Source organism: Balaenoptera musculus, chromosome 1, assembly GCF_009873245.2.
Source record: "Balaenoptera musculus isolate JJ_BM4_2016_0621 chromosome 1, mBalMus1.pri.v3, whole genome shotgun sequence".
NCBI lineage: Eukaryota > Metazoa > Chordata > Mammalia > Artiodactyla > Balaenopteridae > Balaenoptera > Balaenoptera musculus.
In genome coordinates, this window is record NC_045785.1 from 101,305,742 (window position 1) to 101,329,626 (window position 23,885).

At 36.9% G+C, this 23,885-nt stretch overlaps 1 protein-coding gene across 2 annotated transcripts in view; it reads left to right on the forward strand.

The window, feature by feature from the left end:
* Positions 1–23,885, forward strand: part of SYCP1 (synaptonemal complex protein 1) — a 169,399-nt gene that overhangs the window by 110,912 nt on the left and 34,602 nt on the right. Inside the window, exons 23-26 of one of the 2 annotated variants that reach the window (XM_036867739.1) lie at positions 20,751–20,867; positions 21,293–21,403; positions 22,545–22,637; positions 23,162–23,236. In XM_036867739.1, coding sequence (XP_036723634.1) covers positions 20,751–20,867; positions 21,293–21,403; positions 22,545–22,637; positions 23,162–23,236 — 396 coding nt within the window. The remainder of the gene's footprint in view (positions 1–20,750; positions 20,868–21,292; positions 21,404–22,544; positions 22,638–23,161; positions 23,237–23,885) is intronic. The other variant, XM_036867746.1, reaches the window with a different exon arrangement.

Here is a 23,885-nt window from a genome sequence, read left to right on the forward strand (position 1 = left end):
ATCTGTATGTCTTCTTTGGAGAAATGTCTATTTAGATCTTCTGCCCAGTTTTTGATTGGATTGTTTGTTTTTTTAATATTGGGCTGTGTGAGCTGTTTGTATATTTTGGAGATTAATCCCTTGTCGGTCACTTTGCTTGCAAATATTTTTTCCTGTTCTGTGGGTTGTCTTTCCATTTTGTTTATGGTTTCCTTTGCTGTGCAAAAGCTTTTAAGTTTAGTTAGGTCCCATTTGTTTATTTTTGTTTTATTTTAGTTACTCTAGGAGGTGGATCCGAAAAGGTATTGCTACAATTATGTCAGAGAGTGTTCTGCCTATGTTTTCCTCTAAGAGTTTTATAGTATCCGGCCTTACATTTAGGTCTTTAATCCATATTTAGTATATTTTTGTGTATCGTGTTAGGGAGTGTTCTAATTTCATTCTTTCACATAAAGCTGTCCAGTTTTCCCAGCACTGCTTATTGAAGAGGCTGTCTTTTCTCCATTGTATATTCTTGCCTCCTTTGTCGTAGGTCAGTTCACCATAGGTGCGTGAGTTTATCTCTGGACTTTCTATCCTGTTCCATTGAGCTATATTTTTGTTTTTGTGCCAATATTATACTGTTTTGATTATTGTAGCTTTGTATTGTCTGAAGTCAGGGAGCCTGATTCCTCCAGCTCCATTTTTCTTTCTCAAGATTGTTTTGACTATTTGGGGTCTTTTATGTTTCCATACGAATTAAAAAATTGTTTTGTTCTATTTCTGTAAAAAAGGCCATTGGTAATTTGCTGGGGTTGCATAGAGTCTGTAGATTGACTTGGGTAGTGTAGTCATTTTGACAACATTGATTCTTCCAATCCAAGCACGTGGTATATTTCTCCATCTGTTTGTGTTATCTTTGATTTCTTTCATCAGCATCTTATAGCTTTCAGAGTACAGGTCTTTTGCCTCCTTAGGTAGGTTTATTCCTAGGTATTGTATTCTTTTTGATGCGATGGTAAATGGGATTGTTTCCTCAATTTCTTTTTCTGATCTTTTGTTGTTAGTGTATAAGAATGCAACATTTCTGTGTATTAATTTGGTATCCTGCAACTTTACCAAATTCATTGATGAGCTCTAGTAGTTTTCTGGTAGCATCTTTAGGATTTTCTGTGTATGGTATCATGGCATCTGCAAACAGTGACAGTTTTACTTTTTCCTTTGCAATATGGATTCCCTTTATTTCTTTTTCTTCTCTGTTTTCCATGGCTAGGATTTCCAAAACTATGTTGGATAAAAGTGGCAAGAGTGGACATCCTTGTCTTGTTCCTGATCTTAGAGGAAATGCTTTCAGTTTTTCACCATTGAGAATAAGGGTTTCTGTGGGTTTGTCATATATGGCCTTTATTATGTTGAGGTGGGTTCCCTCTATGCCAACTTTCTGGAGAGCTTTTATCATAAATGGGTGTTGAATTTTGTCAAAAGCTTTTCCTGCATCTACTGAGATGATCATATGGTTTTTATTCTTCAGTTTGTTAATATGGTGTGTCCCACTGATTTGCATATATTGAAAAATCCTGCATCCCTGGGATAAATCACACTTGATCATGGTGTATGATCCTTTTAACGTATTGTTTATTGGATTCGGTTTGCTAGTATTTTGTTGAGGATTTTTGTGTCTCTGTTCATCCGTGTGTAATTTTCTTTTATTGTGGTATCTTTGTCTGGTTTTGGTATCAGGGTGATGGTGGCCTCATAAAATGAGCTTAGGAGTGTTTCTTTCTCTGCAATTTTTTGGAAGAGTTTCAGAAGGATAGGTGTTAACTCTTCTCTAAATGTTTGATACAATTTGCCTGTGAAGCCATCTGGTTCTGGACTTTGGTTTGTTGGAAATTTTAAAATCACAGTTTCAATTTCAGTACCTGTGATTGGTCTGTTCACGTTTTCTATTTCTTCCTGGTTCAGTCTTGGGAGATTGTACCTTTCTAAGAATTTGTCCATTTCTTCTAGGTTGTCCATTTTATTGGTGTGTAGTTGCTTGTAGTAATGTCCTAATTTTATTGATTTGAGCCCTTTCCCTATTTTTCTTGATGAGTCTGGCTAAAGGTTTATCAATTTTGTTTATCTTTTCAAGGAACCAGCTTTTAGTTTCATTGATCTTGTTTTCTTTGTCTCTATTTCATTTATTTCTGCTCTGATCTTTATGATATTTTTCCTTCTACTAACTTTGGGCTTTGTTTGTTTTTCTTTCTCTAGTTGCTTTAAATGTAAGGTTAAGTTGTTTATTTGAGATTTTTCTTGTTTCCTAAGGTAATATTGTATTGCTGTAAACTTTCCTCTTAGGACTACTTTTCCTGTGTCCCGTAGATTTTAGATTGTCATGTTTCATTGTCATTTTTCTCTAGGTATTTTTTGATTTCCTCTTTGATTTCTTCAGTGATCCATTGGTTGTTTAGTAACATATTGTTTAGCCTCCTCGTGTTTATGTTTTTTACAGTTTTTTCCTGTAATTTCTTTCTTTTATTTTTATATTTAATAAACTTATTTATTTATTTATTTACTTATTTTATTTTTGGCTGCTTTGGGTTCTCGTTGCTGCTCACAGACTTTCTTTTAGTTTCGGTGAGTGGGAGCTACTCTGTTGCGGCACGTGGGCTTCTCATTGTGGTGGTTTCTCTTTGTTGCGGAGCACAGGCTGTAGGTGTGCAGGCTCAGTAGTTGTGGTACGTGGGCTCTAGAGTGCAGGCTTCAGTAGTTGTGGTGCACAGGCTTAGTTGCTCCACGGCATGTGGGATCTTCCCGGACCAGGGCTCAAACCCGTGTCCCCTGCACTTGCAGGTGGATTCTTAACCACTGCACCACCAGGGAAGCCCCTCCTGTAATTTATTTCTAATCTGAGAGTGTTGTGGTTGGAAAAGATGCTTGATATGATTTCCATTGTCTTAAATTTACCGAGGCTTGATTTGTGGTCCAAGATGTGATCTATCCTAGAGAATATTTTGTGTGCATCTGAGAAGAAAGTGTATTCTGGTGCTTTTGGATAGAATGTTTTATAAATATCAATTAAGTCTGAATGGTCTAATGTGTCATTTAAGGCCTGTGGTTCCTTATTGATTTTCTGTCTGGATGATATGTCTATTGGTATAAGTGGGATGTTAAAGTCCCCCACTTTTATTGTGTCACTGTCAATTTCCCCTTTTATGGTTGTTAGCATTTGCCTTATATATTGAGGTGCTCCTATGTTGGGTGCATATATTTTTACAATTGTTATATCTTCTTGGATTGTTCCCTTGATCATTATGTAGTGTTCTTCCTTATCCCTTGTAACAGTCTTTATTTTTTTATTATTTTTCTTAACATCTTTATTGGAGTATAATTGCTTTACAGTGTTGTGTTAGTTTCTGCTGTATAACAAAATGAGTCAGCTATATGCATACGTATATCCCCATAACCTCCCGATCATGTGTCTCCCTGTTATCCCACCCCTCTAGGTGGTTGCAAAGCACCGAGCTGATCTTCCTCTGCCATGCAGCTGCTTCCCACTAGCTATCTGTTTTACATTTGGTAGTGTACCTGTGTCAATGCTACTCTCTCACTTCGTCCCAGCTTACCCTTCCCCCTCCCTGTGTCATCAAGTCCATTCTCTACGTCTGTGTCCTTATTCCTGTCCTGCCCCTAGTTCATCAGAACCATTTTGTTTTTTAGATTCCATATATATGTGTTAGCGTACGGTATTTGTTTTTCTCTTTCTGATTTACTTCACTCTGTATGACAGACTCTGGGTCCATCCACCTCACTACAAATAACTCAATTTCGTTTCTTTTTATGGCTGAGTAATATTCCACTGTATATATGTGCCACATCTTCTTTATCCATTCATCTGTTGATGGACACTTAGGTTGCTTCCATGTCCTGGCTATTGTAAATAGTGCTGCAGTGAACATTGTGGTACATGACTCTTTTTGAATTATGGTTTTCTCAGGGTATATGCCCAGTAGTGGGATTGCTGGGTCATATGGTAGTTGTATTTTTAGTTTTTTAAGGAACCTCCATACTGTTCTCCATAGTGGTTGTATCAATTTACATTCCTACCAACAGTGCAAGAGGGTTCCTTTTTCTTCACATCCTCTCCAGCATTTATTGTTTGTAGATTTTTTGATGATGGCCATTCTGACCGGTGTGAGGTGATACCTCATTGTAGTTTTGGTTTACATTTCTCTAATGATTAGTGATGTTGAGCATCTTTTCATGTGTTTGTTGGCCATCTGTATATCTCCTTTGGAGAAATGTCTATTTAGGTCTTCTGCCCATTTTTGGATTGGGTTGTTTGCTTTTTTGATATTGAGCTGCATGAGGTGCTTGTATGTTTTTGAGATTAATCCTTTGTCAGTTGCTTCATTTGCAAATATTTTCTCCCATTCTGAGGGTTGTCTTTTCATCTATATTTATGGTTTCCTTTGCTGTGCAAAAGCTTTTAAGTTTCATTAGGTCCCATTTGTTTATTTTTGTTTTTATTTCCATTTCTCTAGGAGTTGGGTCAAAATGGATCTTGCTGTGATTTATGTCATAGAGTATTCTGCCTATGTTTTCCTATAAGAGTTTTATACTGTCTGCCCTTACATTTAGGTCTTTAATCCATTTTGAGTTTAATTTTGTGTATGGTGTTAGGAAGGATTCTAATTTCATTCTTTTACATGTAGCTGTCCAGTTTTCCCAGCACCACTTATTGAAGAGGCTGTCTTTTCTCCATTGTATACTCTTGCCTCCTTTATCAAATATAAGTTGACCATATGTGCATGGGTTTATCTCTGGGCTTTCTCTCCTGTTCCATTGATCTGTATATCTGTTTTTGTGCCAGTACCGTATTGTCTTCATTACTGTAGCTTTGTAGTATAGTCTGAAATCCGGGAGCCTGATTCCTCCAGCTCCATGTTTCTTTCTCAAGATTGTTTGGCTATTCGGGGTCTTTTGTGTTTCCATACAAATTGTGCAATTTTTTGTTCTAGTTCTGTGAAAAATGCCATTGGTAGTTTGATAGGGATTGCATTGAATCTGTAAATTGCTTTGGGTAGTATAGTCATTTTCACAATGTTGATTCTTCCAATCCAAGAACATAGTATATCTCTTCATCTGTTGGTATCATCTTTAATTTCTTTCATCAGTGTGATGTAGTTTTCTGCATACAGGTCTTTTGTCTCCTTAGGTAGGTTTATGCCTAGGTATTTTATTCATTTTGTTGCAATGGTAAATGGCAGTGTTTCCTTAATTTCTCTTTCAGACTTTTCATCATTAGTGTAAAGGAATGCAAGAGATTTCTGTGCATTAATTTTGTATCCTGCTACTCTACCAAATTCATTGATTACCTCTAGTAGTTTTCAGGTAGCATCTTTAGGATTCTCTATGTATAATATCATGTGATCTGCAAACAGTGACAGTTCACTTCTTCATTTCCAATTTGTATTCCTTTTATTTCTTTTTCTTATCTGATTGCTGTGGCTAAAACTTCCAAAACTATGTTGAATAATAGTGACGAGAGTGGGCAACCTTGTCTTCTTCCTGATATTGGAGGAAATGGTTTCAGTTTTTCACCATTGAGAACCATGTTGGCTGTGGGTTTGTCATATATGACCTTTATTATGTTGATGTAGTGTCCCTCTATGCCTACTTTCTGCAGGGCTTTTATCATAAATGGGTGTTGAATTTTGTTGAAAGCTTTCTCTGCATCTATTGAGAGTATCATATGGTTTTTATCCTTCAATTTTTTAATGTGGTATATCACATTGTTTGATTTGCATATATTGAAGAATCCTTGCATTCCTGGGATAAACTCTACTTGATTATGTTGTATGGTCATTTTAAGTATTGTTGGATTCTGTTTGCTAGTATTTTGTTGAGGATTTTGGCATCTATGTTCATCAGTGAATTTGGCCTGTAGTTTTCTTTTTTTGTGACATCTTTGTCTGGTTTTGGTATCAGGGTGATGGTGGCTTTGTAGAATGAGTTTGGGAGTGTTCCTCCCTCTGCTATATTTTGGAAGAGTTTGAGAAGGATAGGTTTTAGCTCTTCTATAAATGTTTGATAGAATTCGCCTGTGAAGCCTGGGCTTCTGTTTTTTGGAAGATTTTTAATCACAATCTCAATTTCAGTGCTTGTGATTGGTCTGTTTATATTTTTTATTTCTTCCTGGTTCAGTCTCGGAAGGTTGTGCTTTTCTAAGAATTTGTCCATTTCTTACAGGTTGTCCATTTTATTGGCATATAGTTGCTTGTAGTAATCTCTCATGATCCTTTGTATTTTTGCAGTGTCAGTTGTTACTTCTCCTTTTTCATTTCTAATTCTGTTGATTTGAGTCTTCTCCCTTTTTTTCTTGGTGAGTCTGGCTAATGGTTTGTCAATTTTGTTTATCTTCTCAAAGAACCAGCTTTTAGTTTTATTGATCTTATCTATTGTTTCCTTCATTTCTTTTTCATTTACTTCTGATCCGATCTTTATGATTTCTTTCCTTCTGCTAACTTTAGGTTTTTTTTCTTCTTTCTCTAATTGCTTTAGGCGTAAGATTAGGTTTTATTTGAGATATTTCTTGTTTCTTGAGGTAGGATTGTATTGCTATAAACTTCCCTCTAGAACTGCTTTTGCTGCATCCCATAGGTTTTGGGTCATCGTGTTTTCATTGTCATTTGTTTCTAGGTATTTTTTGATTTCCTCTTTGATTTCTTCAGTGATCTCTCGGTTATTTAGTACTGTATTGTTTATCCTCCATGTGTTTGTATTTTTTACAGATTTTTTCCTGTAATTGATATCTAGTCTCATAGCCTTGTGGTCGGAAAAGATACTTGAGATGATTTCAATTTTCTTAAATTTTCCAAGGCTTGATTTGTGACCCAAAATATGATCTATCCTTCAGAATTGTTCCATGCGCACTTGAGAAGAAAGTGTATTCTGTTGTTTTTAGGTGGAATGTCCTATAAATATCAATTAAGTCCATGTTGTTTAATGTGTCATTTAAAGCTTGTGTTTCCTTATTCATTTTCACTTTGGATGATCTGTCCATTGGTGAAAGTGGGGTGTTAAAGTCCCCTACTATTATTGTGTTACTGTCTATTTCCCCTTTTACGGCTGTTAGCATTTGCCTTATGTATTGAGGTGCTCCTATACTGGGTGCATAAATGTTTACAATTGTTATATCTTCTTGGATTTATCCTTTGGTCATTATGTAGTGTCCTTCTTTGTCTCTTTTAACGGTCATTATTTTAAAGTCTGTTTTGTCTGATATGAGTGTTGCTACTCCAGATTTCTTTTGATTTCTATTTTTATGGAATACCTTTCTCCATCCCCTCACTTTCAGTCTGTATGTGTCCGTAGATCTAAAGTGGGTCTCTTCTAGCATATATATGGGTCTTTTTAAAATTCTTTCAGCCAGTCTGCATCTTTTGGTTGGAGCATTTAATCTATTTACAATTAAGGTAATTATTGGTATGTATGTTCTTATTGCCATTTTCTTTTTTTTATAAGCAGATATTCATTTTTTAAATTATTATTTATTTATTTATTTATTTATTTATTTTGGCTGTGGTGGGTCTTCGTTTCTGTGCGAGGGCTTTCTCCAGTTGCGGCAAGCGGGGGCCGCTCTTCATGGCAATGCGTGGGCCTCTCACTGTCGTGGCCTCTCTTGTTGCGGAGCACAGACTCCAGACGCGCAGGCTCAGTAGTTGTGGCTCACGGGCCTAGTTGCTCCGCAGCATGTGGGATCTTCCCAGACCAAGGCTCGAACCCGTGTCCCCTGCATTGGCAGGCAGATTCTCAACCACTGTGCCACCAGGGAAGCCCTTGCCATTTTCTTAATTGTTTTGGATTTGTTTTTGTAGGTGTTTTTTCTTCCCTTCCTCTTTTGTTCTCTTCTCTTGTGATTTGATGACTATCTTTTAGTGTTGTGTTTGGGTTGCTGTTTCTTCTTTGTGTGTGATTCTATTGTTTTTTATTTGCAGTTCCCATGAGGTTTTGATATAGCAATCTTTATATATACAAGGTTGGTTTGAGTTGCTGGTATCTTAATTTCAAATGCATTTCCCATTTCCTGCTTTTGTACTCTCCTCATGGTTGCTAGTTTTGATATATTTGTATGTGGATGAATTTTTACTTTTACTGTATGTTTGCCTTTACCAGTGAGTTTTCCCATTTGTGATTTTCTTGTTTCTAGTTGTGGCCTCTTTTTCCCCCCACCTAGAGAAGTTCTTTTAGCATTTTTTTGTAAGGCTGGTTTGGTAGTGCTGAATTCTTTTAGCTTTTGCTTATCTGTAAAGCTTTTGATTTCTCCCTGGAATCTGAATGAGAGCCTTGCTGGGTAAAGTATTCTTTTTTTTTAAAAACTTTGGGTTTACTTTATTTATTTATTTATTTATGGCTGTGTTGGATCTTCATTTCTGTGCGAGGGCCTTCTCTAGTTGTGGCAAGTGGGGGCCACTCTTCATTGCGGTGCGCGGGCCTCTCAGTATCGCGGCCTCTCTTGTTGCAGAGCACAGGCTCCAATCACGCAGGCTCAGTAATTGTGGCTCACGGGCCTAGTCGCTCCGCGGCATGTGGGATCCTCCCAGACCAGGGCTTGAACCCGTGTGCCCTGCATTGGCAAGCAGATTCTCAACCACTGCGCCACCAGGGAAGCCCTGGGTAAAGTATTCTTGGTTGTAGGTTTTTCCCTTTCATCACTTTAAATATATTCTGCCACTCCCTTCTGGCCTACAGAGTTTCTGCTGAAAAATCAACTGATAACCTTATGGGGTTTTCCTTGTATATTATTTGTCACTTTTTTCTTTTTGCTTTTAATATTTTTTTCTTGGTATTTAATTTTTTTCAGTCTGATTAATATGTGTTTTGGCATGTTCCTCCTTGGGTTTATCCTGTATGGGACTCTGTGCTTCCTGGCCTTGAGTGAGTGTTTCCTTTCTCATATTAGGGAAAGTTTTGACTATAATTTCTTCAGATATTTTCTCAGGCCCTTTCTCTTTCTCTTCTCCTTCTGGGACCCCTATAATGCAAATGTTCGTACATTTAATGTTGTCCCAGAGGTCTCTGAGACTGTCCTCATTTCTTTAAATTCTTTTTTCTTTATTCTGTTCTGTGGCAGTGATTTCCACCATTCTGTATTCCAGCTCACTTGTTCATTCTTCTGCCTCAGTTATTCTGCTATTGGTTCCTTCTAGTGTATTTTTCATTTCATTTATTGTATTGTTCATCTCTGTTCTTTAAATCTTGTAGCTCTTTGTTAAACATTTCTTGTATCTTCTTGGTCTGTGCCTCCATTCTTTTTCTGAGATTTTGAATCATCTTTACTATTGTTACTCTGAATTCTTTTTCATGTAGGTTGCCTATGTCCTCTTCATTTAGTTGTTCTTGTGGGTTTTTATCTTTTTCCTTCATCTGAAACATATTTCTCTGTCATCTCATTTTGTCTAACTTTCTGTGTTTGTGGTCTCCTTTCCGCAGGCTGCAGGATCATAGTTCCTCTTGCTTCTGGTGTCTGCCCCTTGGTGGAAGAGTTTGGTCCAGGGCCTTGTGGAGGCTTCCTGGTGGGAGGGACTGGTGCCTGCCCTCTGGTGGGTGGAGCTGGGTCTTGTCCCTCTGGTGGGCAGGACTGTGTCAAGGGATATGTTTTGAGGTGGCTGTGAGCTCAGTACTCCTTTAAGCAGCCTGTCTACTGATGGGTGGTGTTGTATTCCTATCCTGCTGGTTGTTTGGCCTGAGATGTTCCAGCGCTGGAGCCTGCATGCTGTTTGTGGGGCTGGGTCTTGGTGCTGAAATGGGAACTTCCAGGAGTGCTTATGCTGATCAATATTCCCTGAGGCCTCCGCAACCAGTGTCCTTGCTTCCAAGTGAGCTACAGCCGACCCGTGCCTCCCCAGGAGACCTTCCAAGACCCCTAGGTAGGTCTAGCCCAGGTTCCTATGGAGATACTGCTTTGTGCTGGGTCCCAGTGCATATGAGACCCTGTGTGTGCCCTCTAAGAATGGAGTCTCTGTATCCCTCAGCTCTGTTGGGCTCCCGCACTCAAGCCCCACTGGCCTTCAAAGCCAAATGCTCTGGTGGTTCTTCCTCCCGATGCCAGAGCCTCACACTGTGTTGGAGGGCTATTTTTATGTGGGAACATCCTTGTGTAGTCTCTGTGTGTTTAATAGTTTTTGGTTTGAGGGCTGTTTTTAGTATGGATGTCTGCCACCTGTTTCCTAGTGTATGCTGGCCGTTATCCCCTTGATAGGAGGTTGTGGTGACCAGAGCCTGCACTGGATATTGAGTGGGGCCTCCCCTTTGCTCTGTGGTTATCACAGCCCTGTCAGGGGCAGGGTGTGCTCCCTAGTTCTTGGAGTAGAGGCCCCCAGATCTGTTTTGGAGCTGTGTTTCTGATCTGCAGTGCTAGGTAGGCAGGATTGGAGCATTCCCACTGGGAGAGATGCCGCTAAATATTACTCCTCTGAAACTGTTCACCTGTGAGCATGCTCTGTTGTGTCACCTTTTACCCATTGTGTAGGCTCACAAATTACATTTTTGTTGGCAGTGCTCGTGGCCCACCTTAACTGTGGGTATGCCGGCAATTGATTGGCCCTAGTGTCTCTTAGGCGTTGTTTTCGCCAGGCCACCACCGCAGACCTACTGAAGTCAGGTCCAAGGACTGCAGTAATCGTGCACCTGGACCCACTGTTGGAGCTATGGAGGCTGCTCAGACTCTGGCCTAGCCTAACTCCTGCGTGTATGTGCCCACAAACCCTCCACCTGCTAAAGCTAGACCTGTCTCATCTGCGGGAGCACTCATTGTCTGTTCAAATGTTCCACAGGTGCTGAATTTACAAAACTGGCAACGGGGGTGTAAATCTGTGGTTTGCACAGCCTCAGGGAGAGATTTCAGCTCTTCTTCCTTAGTCACACAACCCCTGGGGCTCAGCTTTGGTTTCAGCTCCACATCTGCATGTGGGTCACCCACCGGTGTCTGCTCCCGAGGCTGCCCCAGAGTACATGAGCCTGCCCTGGCCAGAGGGGGCTGGGGCGGCGATTTGGGTATGTGAGCCCACCCAGACAGGTTGGGGGGAGCTGAGGCGGTGACCAGGGCATGCAGGTCCGCTCAGGCGGGAGCTCCTCCTAATGCCCATGGAGGCAAGGGCCAGCACATGGGGAAAGAGGCTGCAATGACAGCCCCGCCCTTCATGTGCCACTCAACAACGATGCTTCGCTTCTATGGTGCCCCAGGCTTCTTCCACGAACGTTCCCAGTTGCGGAGTTCCTCACTCCCGTCCCTTCAGGCTGTCTCCTCGCAGCCAACAGCAGACCTCTCCCTGGGTCTGCTCTCCAAACCCCATGTTCCAGCACCCAGCCCCCGCCCGCAGTGGCAGACACATGTCTCAGGCTGGGGCGTGCAGGGCTGTGGCATGGACCATCTGTGTAGGTCTCACTCTGTGATGCCTGCCACAGACTGGTTGCTGTGTTCTCCTTCGAGCCCCTGAAGTTCCCCTTGTGTCCCAGCTGATCTCTCCACTGGTGAGGGGGCTTCCCTGGGTGCAGGAACCTCTCCTCTTCTTCAGCTGCCCACCAGGGGCACTGGTCCCATCCCACTTCCTCTTTTTTTCCTTTCTTTCGTCCTACTGAGTTATGCAGGAATCTTTCTTGTCCTTTTAGGTGTCCGAGGTCCTCTGCTAGTGTTTAGCAGGTGCTCTGTGAGAATTGTTCCATTTGTGGATGTATTCGTTGGGAGAGGTGAACTCCATGTCCTCCTACTCTGCCATCTTGACTCCTCCCCACCTCACTGTGGTTTTGATTTGCATTTCCCTGATGATTAGTGATGTTAAGCATCTTTTCATCTGCCTGTTGGCCTTCTGCATGTCTGTTTTGGAAAAATGTCTATTCAGGTCTTCTGTCCATTTTTTAATCGAGTTGCTTGTTTTTTTTGATGTTGAGTTGTATGAGCTCTTTGTATATTTTGGATGTTAATCCCTTATCAGATATATTGTTAGAAATATTTTTTCCCATTCAGTAGAGTGCTTTTTCATTTTGTTGATAGTTTCCTTCTCTATGCAAAAGTTTTTATTTTGATTCCCATTTGTTTAAGTTTTGCTTTTGTTACCCTTGCCTGAGAAGACATATCCAAAAAAAAATATTGATAAGATCAGTGTCAAAGAGCATACTGCCTATGTTTTCTTCTAGGAGGTTTATGGTTTCAGGTCTTGCATTTAAGTCTTTAATCTATTTTGTTTATTTTTGTATATGGTGTGAGAAAGTAGTCCAATTTGATTCTTTTGCATGTAGCTGTCCAGTTTTCTCGACACAATTTATGAAGAGGCTGTCTTTTCCTCATTGTGTGTTCTTCTTTTGTTGTAGATTAATTGGCCATATAAGCATAGGTTTATTTCTGGACTCTCTATTCTGTTCCATTGATCTATGTGTCTGTTTTTGTGCCAGCTCCTTTGATTACTGTCGCTTTGTAGTACAGTGTTGAAGTCAGGGAGTGTGATACCTCCTGCTTTGCTGTTCTTTCTCAAGATTATTTTAGCTATCTGGGATCTTTCATGTTTCCATACAAATTTTAAAATTATTTGTTGCAGTTTGGTGAAAAATGCCATTGGTATTTTGATAGGGATTGCACTGAATCTGTAGATTGCCTTAGGTAGTATGGTCATTTTAACAGTATTAATTCTTCCAATCCCTGAGCTTAGTATATTTTCCCATTTTTTTGTGTGGTGACTTCAATTTCTTTCATCTGTGTCTTATAGTTTTCTGAGTACAGGTCTTTCCCTCTTTATTTAGATTATTCTTAGGTATTTTATTCTATTTTTTGCAATTTCAAATGGGATTTTAAAAAAATTTTTCTTTCTGCTTGTTCATTGTTAGTGTTTAGACATGCAACAGATATCTGTATGTTCATTTTGTATCCTACTATTTCTTTCAATTTTAGTAAATAATATTTTGGGGGGATTTTGCCCTGTTAATCTACATTTTCTATATTTTGAAAATTGTAGCATCTATAGTATTGTCCTCTTTTCAATCCTGATGCTGGTTATTTATGCCTTTTGTTATTCTTGGTCAGTCTTACCAGGCATTTATCAATTTTGGAAGTTTTAAAAAAACACAACTTTGGATTTTTTGATCTTCTCTGTAGGGTGCTTGTTTTTGTTTCATTAATTTCTGTTCTTTATTATTTTCTCCTCCTTTTATTGTTTTTTCATTATGTTCTTTTTCCAATTTGATATTAATTCTTTGATAATTAATTTTCAGTCTTTCCAGTGTACACATTTTAAGGCAATGTATTTCCTTCTAAGCTTGTTGTAGTTGTGTCTCATAGGTTTAGATATATATTAAATTAGTATTGTTTTGTTCAATACCTTCCTATATTTCTCAGTTTCTGAGCTTAACGGCATGTTATGTTTTTGGAATTGATTTCTATCATAAGCACATTGTATTAGAGAACACACTCTGGTATGACTTCAGTACTTTGGAATTTATTGACATTTGCTTGATGGCCCAATATAGGGTTACTTTTTATAAACACACCCATATATCTGAAAATAATGTGTATTCTACAGTTGTTGGGTGAAGTGTTCCATTTGGTCAAGATTATAGTCATATTCTTTAAACTTCTGCATATTTATTGATTCTATATCTTTACTTCTTTTTTCTTCATTTTTTTTTTTTTTAAATATTTATTTGGTTGCACCAGGTCTTATTTATTTATTTATTTTTATATTTATTTTTGGCTGTGTTGGTCTTCGTTTCTGTGCGAGGGCTTTCTCCAGTTGTGGCAAGCAGGGGCCACTCATCATCGCAGTGCGCGGGCCTCTTCACTATCGTGGCCTTCTCTTGTTGCGGAGCACAGGCTCCAGACGCGCAGGCTCAGTAGCTGTGGCTCACGGGCCCAGTTGCTCCGCGGCATGTGGGATCTTCCCAGACCAGGACTCGAACCCGTGTCCCCTGCATTAGCAGGCAGACTCTCAACCACTGCGCCACCAGGGAAGCCTTCTTCATGTTTTATTACTTGAATGAGATTGATGTGTTAAAAAATCTCACTTGATGATTGTGGATTTCTATTCTTCCTTGCAGTTCTGTCAGTTTTTCTTTCAATACCACGTTATTAGGTACATACTATAATATACGTAATTTTTTATTATACAATGTGGAACTTTATATATATACTTAATATATATTCTATATATATTCTGTATATTCTATACATAATAGAACTTTTTTTCCACTTTAAAGACACTCACTTTATCTATGTAATAGTGTTTTCTTGCCTTAGAGAATAATTCTTCTTTTTCATTGTTATAACTATACCAGTTTTCTTCTTAGTGTTTAGTGTTTGCAGGGTTTTATTTATTTATTTAAAATTTTTATTGGAGTATAGTTGATTTACAATGTTGTGTTAAGCATGGTATTTTTAACAACCTATTTACTATTGTGCTTTCTATATCTTTGTTTTAGATGTGTCTCTTATGAACAACATACAGCTGGAGTTCATAATTTTTGTCCTTTTTACTGGTACATTTCAGCTTCAGAATACATAATCTCCTTTCTCTCTCATGTCTAACTTATATGCTATTATACTCTTATTATTGTCACATATTTTAATGAATTTGTTTTTATAAGGGTTTTGTATTGCCCAGGAAGAAGGAAAGAATAGAGTGAATTGGGGAGAGGCAATAAATACTAAGAATGTTTAGAATTGATGAAATACATGAATTCATAGATATAGGAAGACTGATGGATACCTAGAAGGAAAAATTAGAATAAATCCAGAACTAGACTTAGTACAGTAAAACTACAGAATGTTAGACACACATAGGTCTTAAAAGTAGCTAGAGAGAAATGAGAGATCACCAATGAAAGAATGACAAGAGATTTACCATGGACATCTTAGCAAGCAACAGTGGAAGTTAGAAATCAGTGAAACAATATTCTCAAGTACAGAGAAAAGATCAACCTTGAATTATGTCCACAACATGTCTCTCTTTTATGTTGGAGAAATAAGGACATTTTTAGATCAAAAAGTGAAGGAAACATATTTTTCAAGAACACTCAGATAGTTAACAAAAATGATCATGTATAGGGCCACAGAATTCAAAGGCTTGAAATCATACAGAATATGTCCTCTAACCACAATTCTATTAATCTAGAAATTACAACATGTGTTTTTTTTAATGAAGGTCTGAAGTTAATACCTTTACTATGAACATTATTATGCCAATATATTTGAAAGATATAAAAAATATAAAGTGAAGTAGATTAACCAAAACAATCTCAAAAAGAATAATTAACCTGAATAGTCCTATTAAGGAGATTGGATCAGCAGTTTAAAATCTTTCAACAAAACAAACTTCAGACTCAGATGGTTTTAGATTGGAGTTGCATTTGTAGAAAATCTATAAGAATCTCCAGATGAGTTAATAAAGTATTGAGTTGTTTAGTAAGGTTGATAGATATATAATCATTACACAGAAAAAATTACTAGTCTTAAACATCTGCAACAAGCTATTAGAAAATGTAATTTTAACAATATACCATTTATGTGAAAATGCTGGTTCTCTCCAAATTGATATACATATTCACACACTGTTGCTGGGAGTTTAAATTGGTACATGTACTTTGGAAAACAATGTCGTTATCTTGTAAAGTTGAACATGCAACCTGCAATTTCAGATCTGGATATAGAGAAATTTATACATTTGTACCAGGAGACAATGTTTTTGAGAATAGTCACACCATTATCGTGTGTATTATCTCCAAGTTGGATACAATTCAGTGTCTGTGAACAGTTGAGTACATAAGTAAACCATGGTATATTCATACAATGGAACACTACTCTGCAGAGAAAATAAAGGAACTATACACACATGAATATGTAAAACCTACTGCTGAGTGAAAATGCAAGACAGAAAAATATACATACTAAGAAAACATTTATATAGAGTCTGAAACAAAAAACTCTGAAATACTGATATATCATTATGCAGTAAAGCTATAAAAAAGGGGAAGGGACTCATGAATATTAAGAATCTTTGTTACACTTGAGGGAGCAGAAGGGGAAACTAATGAACAGAGGCATTCAGAAGCCTTTATCAACATTGATAATGTTCTGTGTTTTAAAGTTGGTGATTGTGGGACTTCCCTGATGGTCCAGTGGCTAAGACTCCGTGCTCCCAATGCAGGGGGGCCGGTTTGATCCCTAGTCAGGAAACTAGATCCCACATGCCACAACTAAGAGTTCACATGCTACAACTAAAGATCCTGCATGCTGCAACTAAAGGACCCATGTGCCACAACTAAAGGTTCCTCACACCTCAACTAAAAGATCCCGCATGCAGCAATGAAGATCCCACATGCTGCAACTATGACCCGGCACAGCCAAATAAATAAATAAATATTAAGAAAAATAAAGTTGGTGGTTCTTCCATGGGTACAGAATACAGTCTGTTTCATTATTAAATTACCCATGCCTCCCTTCCCCAATTCCTGTCACTGTCCTCTACCCCCTCCTCAATTCTAATTCAGTCCTAATGCCATAAGTGATTCTGGAGAGTGGGTGCTAATTAAAGGTCCTCTTTTTTAAAATATTTATTTTATTATTTATTTTTTTAATTTTTGGCTGCATCAGGTCTCAGCTGCGGCACACGGGATCTGTTGTTGCGGTGTGTGGGCTGTAGAGCACATGGGCTCTGTAGTTGCAGTATGTGGGCTCTCCAGTTGTGGTCCCTGTGCTCAATAGTTGAAGTGCACAGGCTTAGTTGCCCTGAGGCATGTGGGATCTTAGTTCTCTGATCAGGGATCGAACCCACGTCCCCTGAACTGGTAGACGGATTCTTAACACTGGACCACCTGGGAAGTCCCAAGGTCCTCTTTGTTTTGATAATTATTATATTAGTAAATATTTGTACAAAATATATGGAAAAAATAGAACTTGAAGGTGTTGATTCTTTATAGAAAATTAATCTCAGTAATACTGAGTATGCTTTTTAATGGAATCCATTTTAACTGTTTTTCTTTAGTTGCTTGTGTTTTTAGTGTCATATCTAAGGATCTATTGCCAAATCTATTGTCACGAATTTTGACTCCTATTTCCTTCTAAGAGTTTTCGGTTTTAGCTATTACATGTAGATCTTTAATCTATTTTGAGTTATTTTTGTAATGTGATATGAGATAAGAGTCCAACTTCATTCTTTTCCATGTGCTTATTATTTGTCTTAACAACATTTGTTAGAAACTGTTCTTTCTCCATTGAATTGTCTTGTCATTCTAAGTTGACCATAGTTGTATGGCTTTATTTCTGGACTTCCTATTCTATTCCATTGATCCATATGTTTACCTTATGTCAGTACCATGCTGTTTTGATTACTGTAGCTTTGTAGTGAGTTTAAAATTGGGGATTATGTGTCCTTCAACATTGTTCTTTTTCAAGATTGTTTTGGCTATCCAGGGTCCCTGGGAATTCCTTGTAAACTTTAGGATCAATTTGTTCCGACAAAAGGCAGTTGGAATTTGGGTAGAGATTGCAATGAATCTTTTCACTCTATTGATAATGTTCAAGAGGACACTATCAGAGGATGAAAGGACTCTATCAAGGGAGTGAAAAGACAAACCACAGAATTGGAAAAAATATTTGCAAGTCATTATTTGGTAATGATCTAATATCCAGAATATGTAAAGAATACTTACAATTCAGCAACAAAAGCCAGTCACTGAAGAACAAATACTGCATGATACCTAAAATAGTCAAACACATAGAAGCAGAAATTAGAAAAGTAAATACCAGGGACTAGGGGGGAGGGGGAAATGGGGAGTTGTTTTTCAATTTGTGTAGGTTTCAGTTATGCAAGATAAAGTAGTTCTAGAGATCTGCTGTACTACATAGTGCCTGTAGTCAACAATTCTGTATTGTTTACTTAAAGCAATCTACAGTTTCAATGCAATCCCTATCAAATTACCAATGGCATTTTTCACAGAAATAGAACAAAAATTTTTACAGTTTGTATGGAAACAAAGGACCCTGAATAGCCAAAGCAATCTTGAGAAAGAAAAATGGAGCTGGAGGAATCAGACTCCCTGACTTCAGACTGTACTACAAAACTACAGTAATCAAGACAGTATGGTACTGGCACAAAAACAGTAATATAGATAAATGGAACAGGATAGAAAGCCCAGAGATAAACCCACACACCTGTGGTCAACTAATCTATGAAAAAGGAGGCAAGAATATACAATGGAGAAAAGACAGCCTCTTCAATAAGTGGTGCTGGGAAAACTGGACAGCTACATGTAAAACAATGAAATTAGAACACTCCCTAACACCATACACAAAAAATAACTTAAAATGGATTAAAGACTTAAATGTAAGGCCAGACACTATAAAACTCTTAGAGGAAAACATAGGCAGAACACTCTTTGACATAAATCACAGCAAGATCTTTTTGGATGCACCTTCTAGAATAATGAAAATTAAAACAAAAATAAACAAATGGGACCTAGTTAAACTTAAAAGCTTTTGCGCAGCAAAGGAAACCATAAACAAGACAAAAAGACAACCCTCAGAATGGGAGAAAATATTTGCAAATGAAGCAACTGACAAGGGATTAATCTCCAAAATATACAAATAGCTCATGCAGCTCACTATCCAGACAAACAACCCAATGAAAAGTGGGCAGAAGACCTAAATAGGCTTTTCTCCAAAGAGAACATACAGATGGCCAAGAGGCACATGAAAAGCTTCTCAACATCACTAATTATTAGAGAAATGCAAATGAAAACTACCATGAGGTATCACCTCACACTGGTCAGAATGTCCAGCATCAAAAAATCTACAAACAATAAATGCTGAAGAGGGTGTGGAGAAAAGGGAACCCTTTTACACCGTTGGTTGGAATGTAAATTGATACAGCCACTATGGAGAACGGTATAGAGGTTCCTTAAAAAACTAAAAATAGAACTACTATATGACCCAGCAATCCCACTACTGGGCATATACCCAGAGAAAACCATAATTCCAAAAATGCATGCACCCTAGTGTGCATTGCAGCACTATTTACAATAGCCAGGTCGTGGAAGCAACCTAAGTGTCCATCAACAGAGGAATGGATAAAGAAGATGTGGTACAATGGAATATTACTCAGCCATAAAAGGAATGAAGTTGTGCCATTTGCAGAGACGTAGATGGACCTAGAAACTGTCATACAGAGTGAAGTAAGTTAGAAAGAGAAAAACGAATGTCATATATTAACGCATGTATGTGGAATTTAGAAAAATGGTGCAAATGAACCTATTTGCAAAGCAGAAATAGAGACACAGTTGTAGAGGACGAATGTATGGACACTAAGAGAGGGGTGGGGTGGAATGGGAGATTGGGACTGACATATGTACACTACTAGGTATGAAGTAGTTGGCTGGTGAGTACCTAATGTATAGCACAGGGGCGAAAAAAAAGAAGGTACAATCTGTTTGCAGGACATATATTAAGTTAGCCTTAAAAATACATTCCAGTATACATTACGTGCAGACAAGTACTGTTTGATTCCACTTATACGGGGTACCTAGAATAGTCAAATTCATAGAGTCAGAAAGTACATTGGTAGATGCCAGGGGCTGGGGGGTAGAGGGGGTGGGGAGGGAGAATGGGGAGTTAATGTTTAAAGGGGGTAGAGTTTCAGTTTAGGAAGGTGAAATATTCGGGAGGTGGATGATGGTGAGAGTTGCACAACAATGTGAGTGTACTTAGTGCCATTGAACCGTACAGTTAAATATGGTTAAAATAGTATGTTTTATATCATGTGACTTTTACCACAATAAAAAACATTTAAAAAATGTATCAGGGTTAGGAGGATAGGAAGAAATAGGCATCAGTTAAAAAGAACCTGAACACTATCTATTAGAAGGAATAAATATGCACAAAATTAAAAAAAAATTTGTTAAGAGAGTAGTCTCATGTAAGTGTTCCTATGACAAAAAAAACGGGACAGAAGGAAACTTTTGAAGGTGATGGATATGTCTATTACTTTGATTTTGGCGATGATTTCATGGGTGTATGCATTTGTCCAATCTCATCACACTGTATACATTAAACATGTGTAGTTTTTTTGCATATGTTATACCTCAATAAAGCTTTTTTTTTTTAGTGGTTTTTCTTTTTATTTATTTATTTATTTATTTATTTATTTATGGCTGTGTTGGGTCTTCGTTTCTGTGCGAGGGCTTTCTCTAGTTGTGGCAAGCGGGGGCCACTCTTCATCGCGGTGCGCGGGCCTCTCACTATCGCGGCCTCTCTTGTTGCGGAGCACAGGCTCCAGACGCGCAGGCTCAGTCGTTGTGGCTCACGGGCCTAGTTGCTCCGCGGCATGTGGGATCTTCCCAGGCCAGGGCTCGAACCCGTGTCCCCTGCATTGGCAGGCAGATTCTCAACCACTGCGCCACCAGGGAAGCCCAGTGGTTTTTCTTTGAATCGCATGTGTGTTCTGTCCAAATGGAATAGTTACTTATTGTAATAAAACAGCAAATTGAGACTAAATAAATATTGTTGAAAAATTCATTAAAAATAAAAATATGGCTGCTTTTAAAATATTACTTGTCAAGGCTAAATATGTATTTTAGGGAAAAAGATAGATATTGTGAAAAATAAAGCACATCTCACCATATGAAAACTGTAAGTAAAATGATCCAACTATAATATCTATGAATAAATCATCTTTTTAGAGTCACAAAACCACAAAATGAATACAGAATATTTTCAAGTAATCCAAACAATTTATTAATGTTCATGCTGTTTTCTTTATTCAAAGGTCAGTAAATTAGAGTTAGAACTAGAAGGTGCCAAACAAAAATTTAAAGAAAAGACTGACAGCTATCAGAAAGAAATTGAGGACAAAAAGCTATTAGAAGAAAATCTTTTGGGACAGGTAGGAAAAACTAAATATGTTTGAGAAGTTGTTATACTAAAACCCTATATTTGTATGTTTGCATTTTAAGAGAAAAGTAATAATTCTTACTTTTAACATTATGATTCTTTAGAAGATTTAATAAATTTATACTAAGGATAATTAGTTTTTTTAATAGAAGCTAAAAGTATCATTGTTATTCTAAGTATTTGAGTATTGGGTAGTATATAATCATTTTGAAAAGATTAAATGATCTTTACAGTGTTATACTGTCATCTCACTTGGTAGAAGACCCTAACTAAAATAAACCAAAACAATAATGTATTTTCTACTTGGCTTTCCTAATTTCCTGGTGTTTGATTTCTGCATTTTAACTTAAATTTAACATTTAAGTTAAATTTGTTTTTTGTGCATTAATTTTAAAAAACTTTAAATTTATTTGATAGGTTGAGAAAGCAAAAGTAATAGCTGATGAAGCAGTAAAATTACAGAAAGAAATTGATATACGATGTCAACATAAAATAGCTGAAATGGTAGCACTTATGGAAAAACATAAGGTAATTTTTTTCCTGTTGTGTAATGAAAATTATTAATTGGAGCCATATTTATGCATAAAAATGGTAAAATATAGCATTCTGATTTGTCAGTGAAAATTATTGTCTATGCAACAATGACTAATTATAGCTGGAATACTCTTGATCTCTCATTTCTCCAAGTTCAAGTCTTAGCCACATGAAGCTGAGCCTGGGTGTCACTTCCTTGAGGAAGTCTCTCCTTATTGTCTTGATGGATAGGCGTAATCACTCTTTTCCTCAATTTTCATAGTAGTCTCTTATAGACTTTTCCACCTTGTATTTATTTAAATACATACCCAGGATATGTATTTAAATAAATATAACTATAAATATAATATTTTTATCCTCTACCTGTGTCTAACACATACTAGGCTAAACAATAATAAATAGATGAAAGACAATGTTTGTTGTGTTTGTGAATGTGCTCTATTTTTTATTGTTGTTTGAAAGTAATCATTCTCTTAGGGAATTAAGCCCTATACTCTTCAAGATTTGGAGAGGAAGTGGGCTATACCTACCAATTAATCTTTATAAGTTGTTGCTAGGATATTATTATGAAGTAACCAATGAGGATTTAAAAAAATATTTTAAGTAATATTGTGAACTCATAGATTTAAGCATATTTGGTATGTCTTAATCCAGTACAGTTTTGATCCTTGTTGACACTTAAATTGTCCCAACTTTGGCCAGTGGGAGCCTCTTCGAACTGGTTGGCAGGTCCCTTTGATTTGACCCTAATAATCTGTGACAGCTTTCTTGCTTTCTGTTATGACAAAATATTCAAGACTCATTTTGTACTCCCTGCACAAGATCTGGAATCAGCTGTTTTTTGAAGAGGTCCTGTGTTTCTAGCCTTTTTATAAATTATGAAATTCAGTGTCTCTAATTAAAAAATTATTTCTTGATCTTGGGTTATTTCCAAGACAGTTATCTATGTTTCATTGCTTTTATTGTTAGAATTTAAAAATGTAGTTGAAACAATTTAAAAATAGCTCAAATATGTATTACTGAATTCATAAACATTATTTTTTATAAATATTAAATGCATAAGGATATCAGTCATATTAAAACGTAATCTTTTGGGCTTCTAATATACCTAAAATGGTTTCTCTTTTTAATATAGCACCAATATGATAAAATTGTTGAAGAAAGAGACTCAGAATTAGGACTTTATAAGAGCAAGGAACAAGAACAGTCATCAGTGAAAGCATCTTTGGTGAGAACAAATAGCAGTAGAAGCCAATTTTCATGTCAGCATGGCTGGTAGTAAAGAATAATAAATAAAACCATAATTTTGAACTATAGAATCAAATAATCATAAATATGAAAGGGATGTTATAGATCTTATAGGTAGGTGGTTTCCTAATCTTTTTTTGAAATGGTAAAATGAACTCTGTTTTTCAAATGAAAAGTTATAAACTCCAGTTACGAATAAGTTTTGAGCTCTGATTGAGGTTGGGAAAGGAGGAGTGAGATAGATTGGGAGAGAATGAGAAGGTGAGGTATACATAGTGTTAAACATTTCTTTTGAGCAAACTATACAAAGTTTGTCTAAATGAAATCTTTAGTTATATTCAACTAGGAGCCTTCATATCAGTAGGCTTTTAAAAAGTGTATATATTTCATGAGTGAATTTATTTCTGTATAAAGCTAAATTTTTTTTGAAACACTAGTTTGCATTTTTATTGTCTTAAGAAATATATGGATGCACTTATAAGCTTCATGTTCCTTTTTCTTTAGGAGACTGAACTATCCAATCTCAAAAATGAACTTCGGTCTGCTAAGAAACAACTTGAAATAGAAAGAGAAGAAAAAGTAGGTTTTGTGGCATTATAGATAAAGTAACTAATTTTAAGTTTTAGGTGTAACTTAAGTTTTTATAAACATGTCATATTAGAAAATAATAGGATAAATTTGAGTAAGGATTAAAAATATAATTTTCCCCATTAGCTTTTTTTTCAGAAGTATTTAGCATATTCCCTTGTTTAAATATTTAAGACATATAAATATACTTTAAGAGTAGGAGCGCTTTCAGATATAAATATTTGAGAAATATTATTTCATATATTATAAAGTGCTTATGTATTTGGATGTGTTTTTTAGCTATTGATCATGTTTCAGAAAAAAAATAATGCCTTATATTTGTATAGTGTTTTGGAATTTACAAAGTGAATTGACTCACACTTTAAAATGACAAATACTTTTTTTTTCTTTCTATATGACAGCTCACTGTGCTGAGTAGCCTTCTTATATATAAGTTAATCCTTATAACAGTTCTATAAACAATACTTATTATTATCTCCATTTTTATAGAGGTTAGCTTATTTATTCAGGATCACATAATAAAAAAAATAGAATGGCTTAGAATTCAAATCTAGGTTTATTTTGCATGATTCCAAATCCTGCTCCCTAATCACTCTGCAACATGCCTAGGTAACATGCAATTTCAATTTCAAACCTCTGT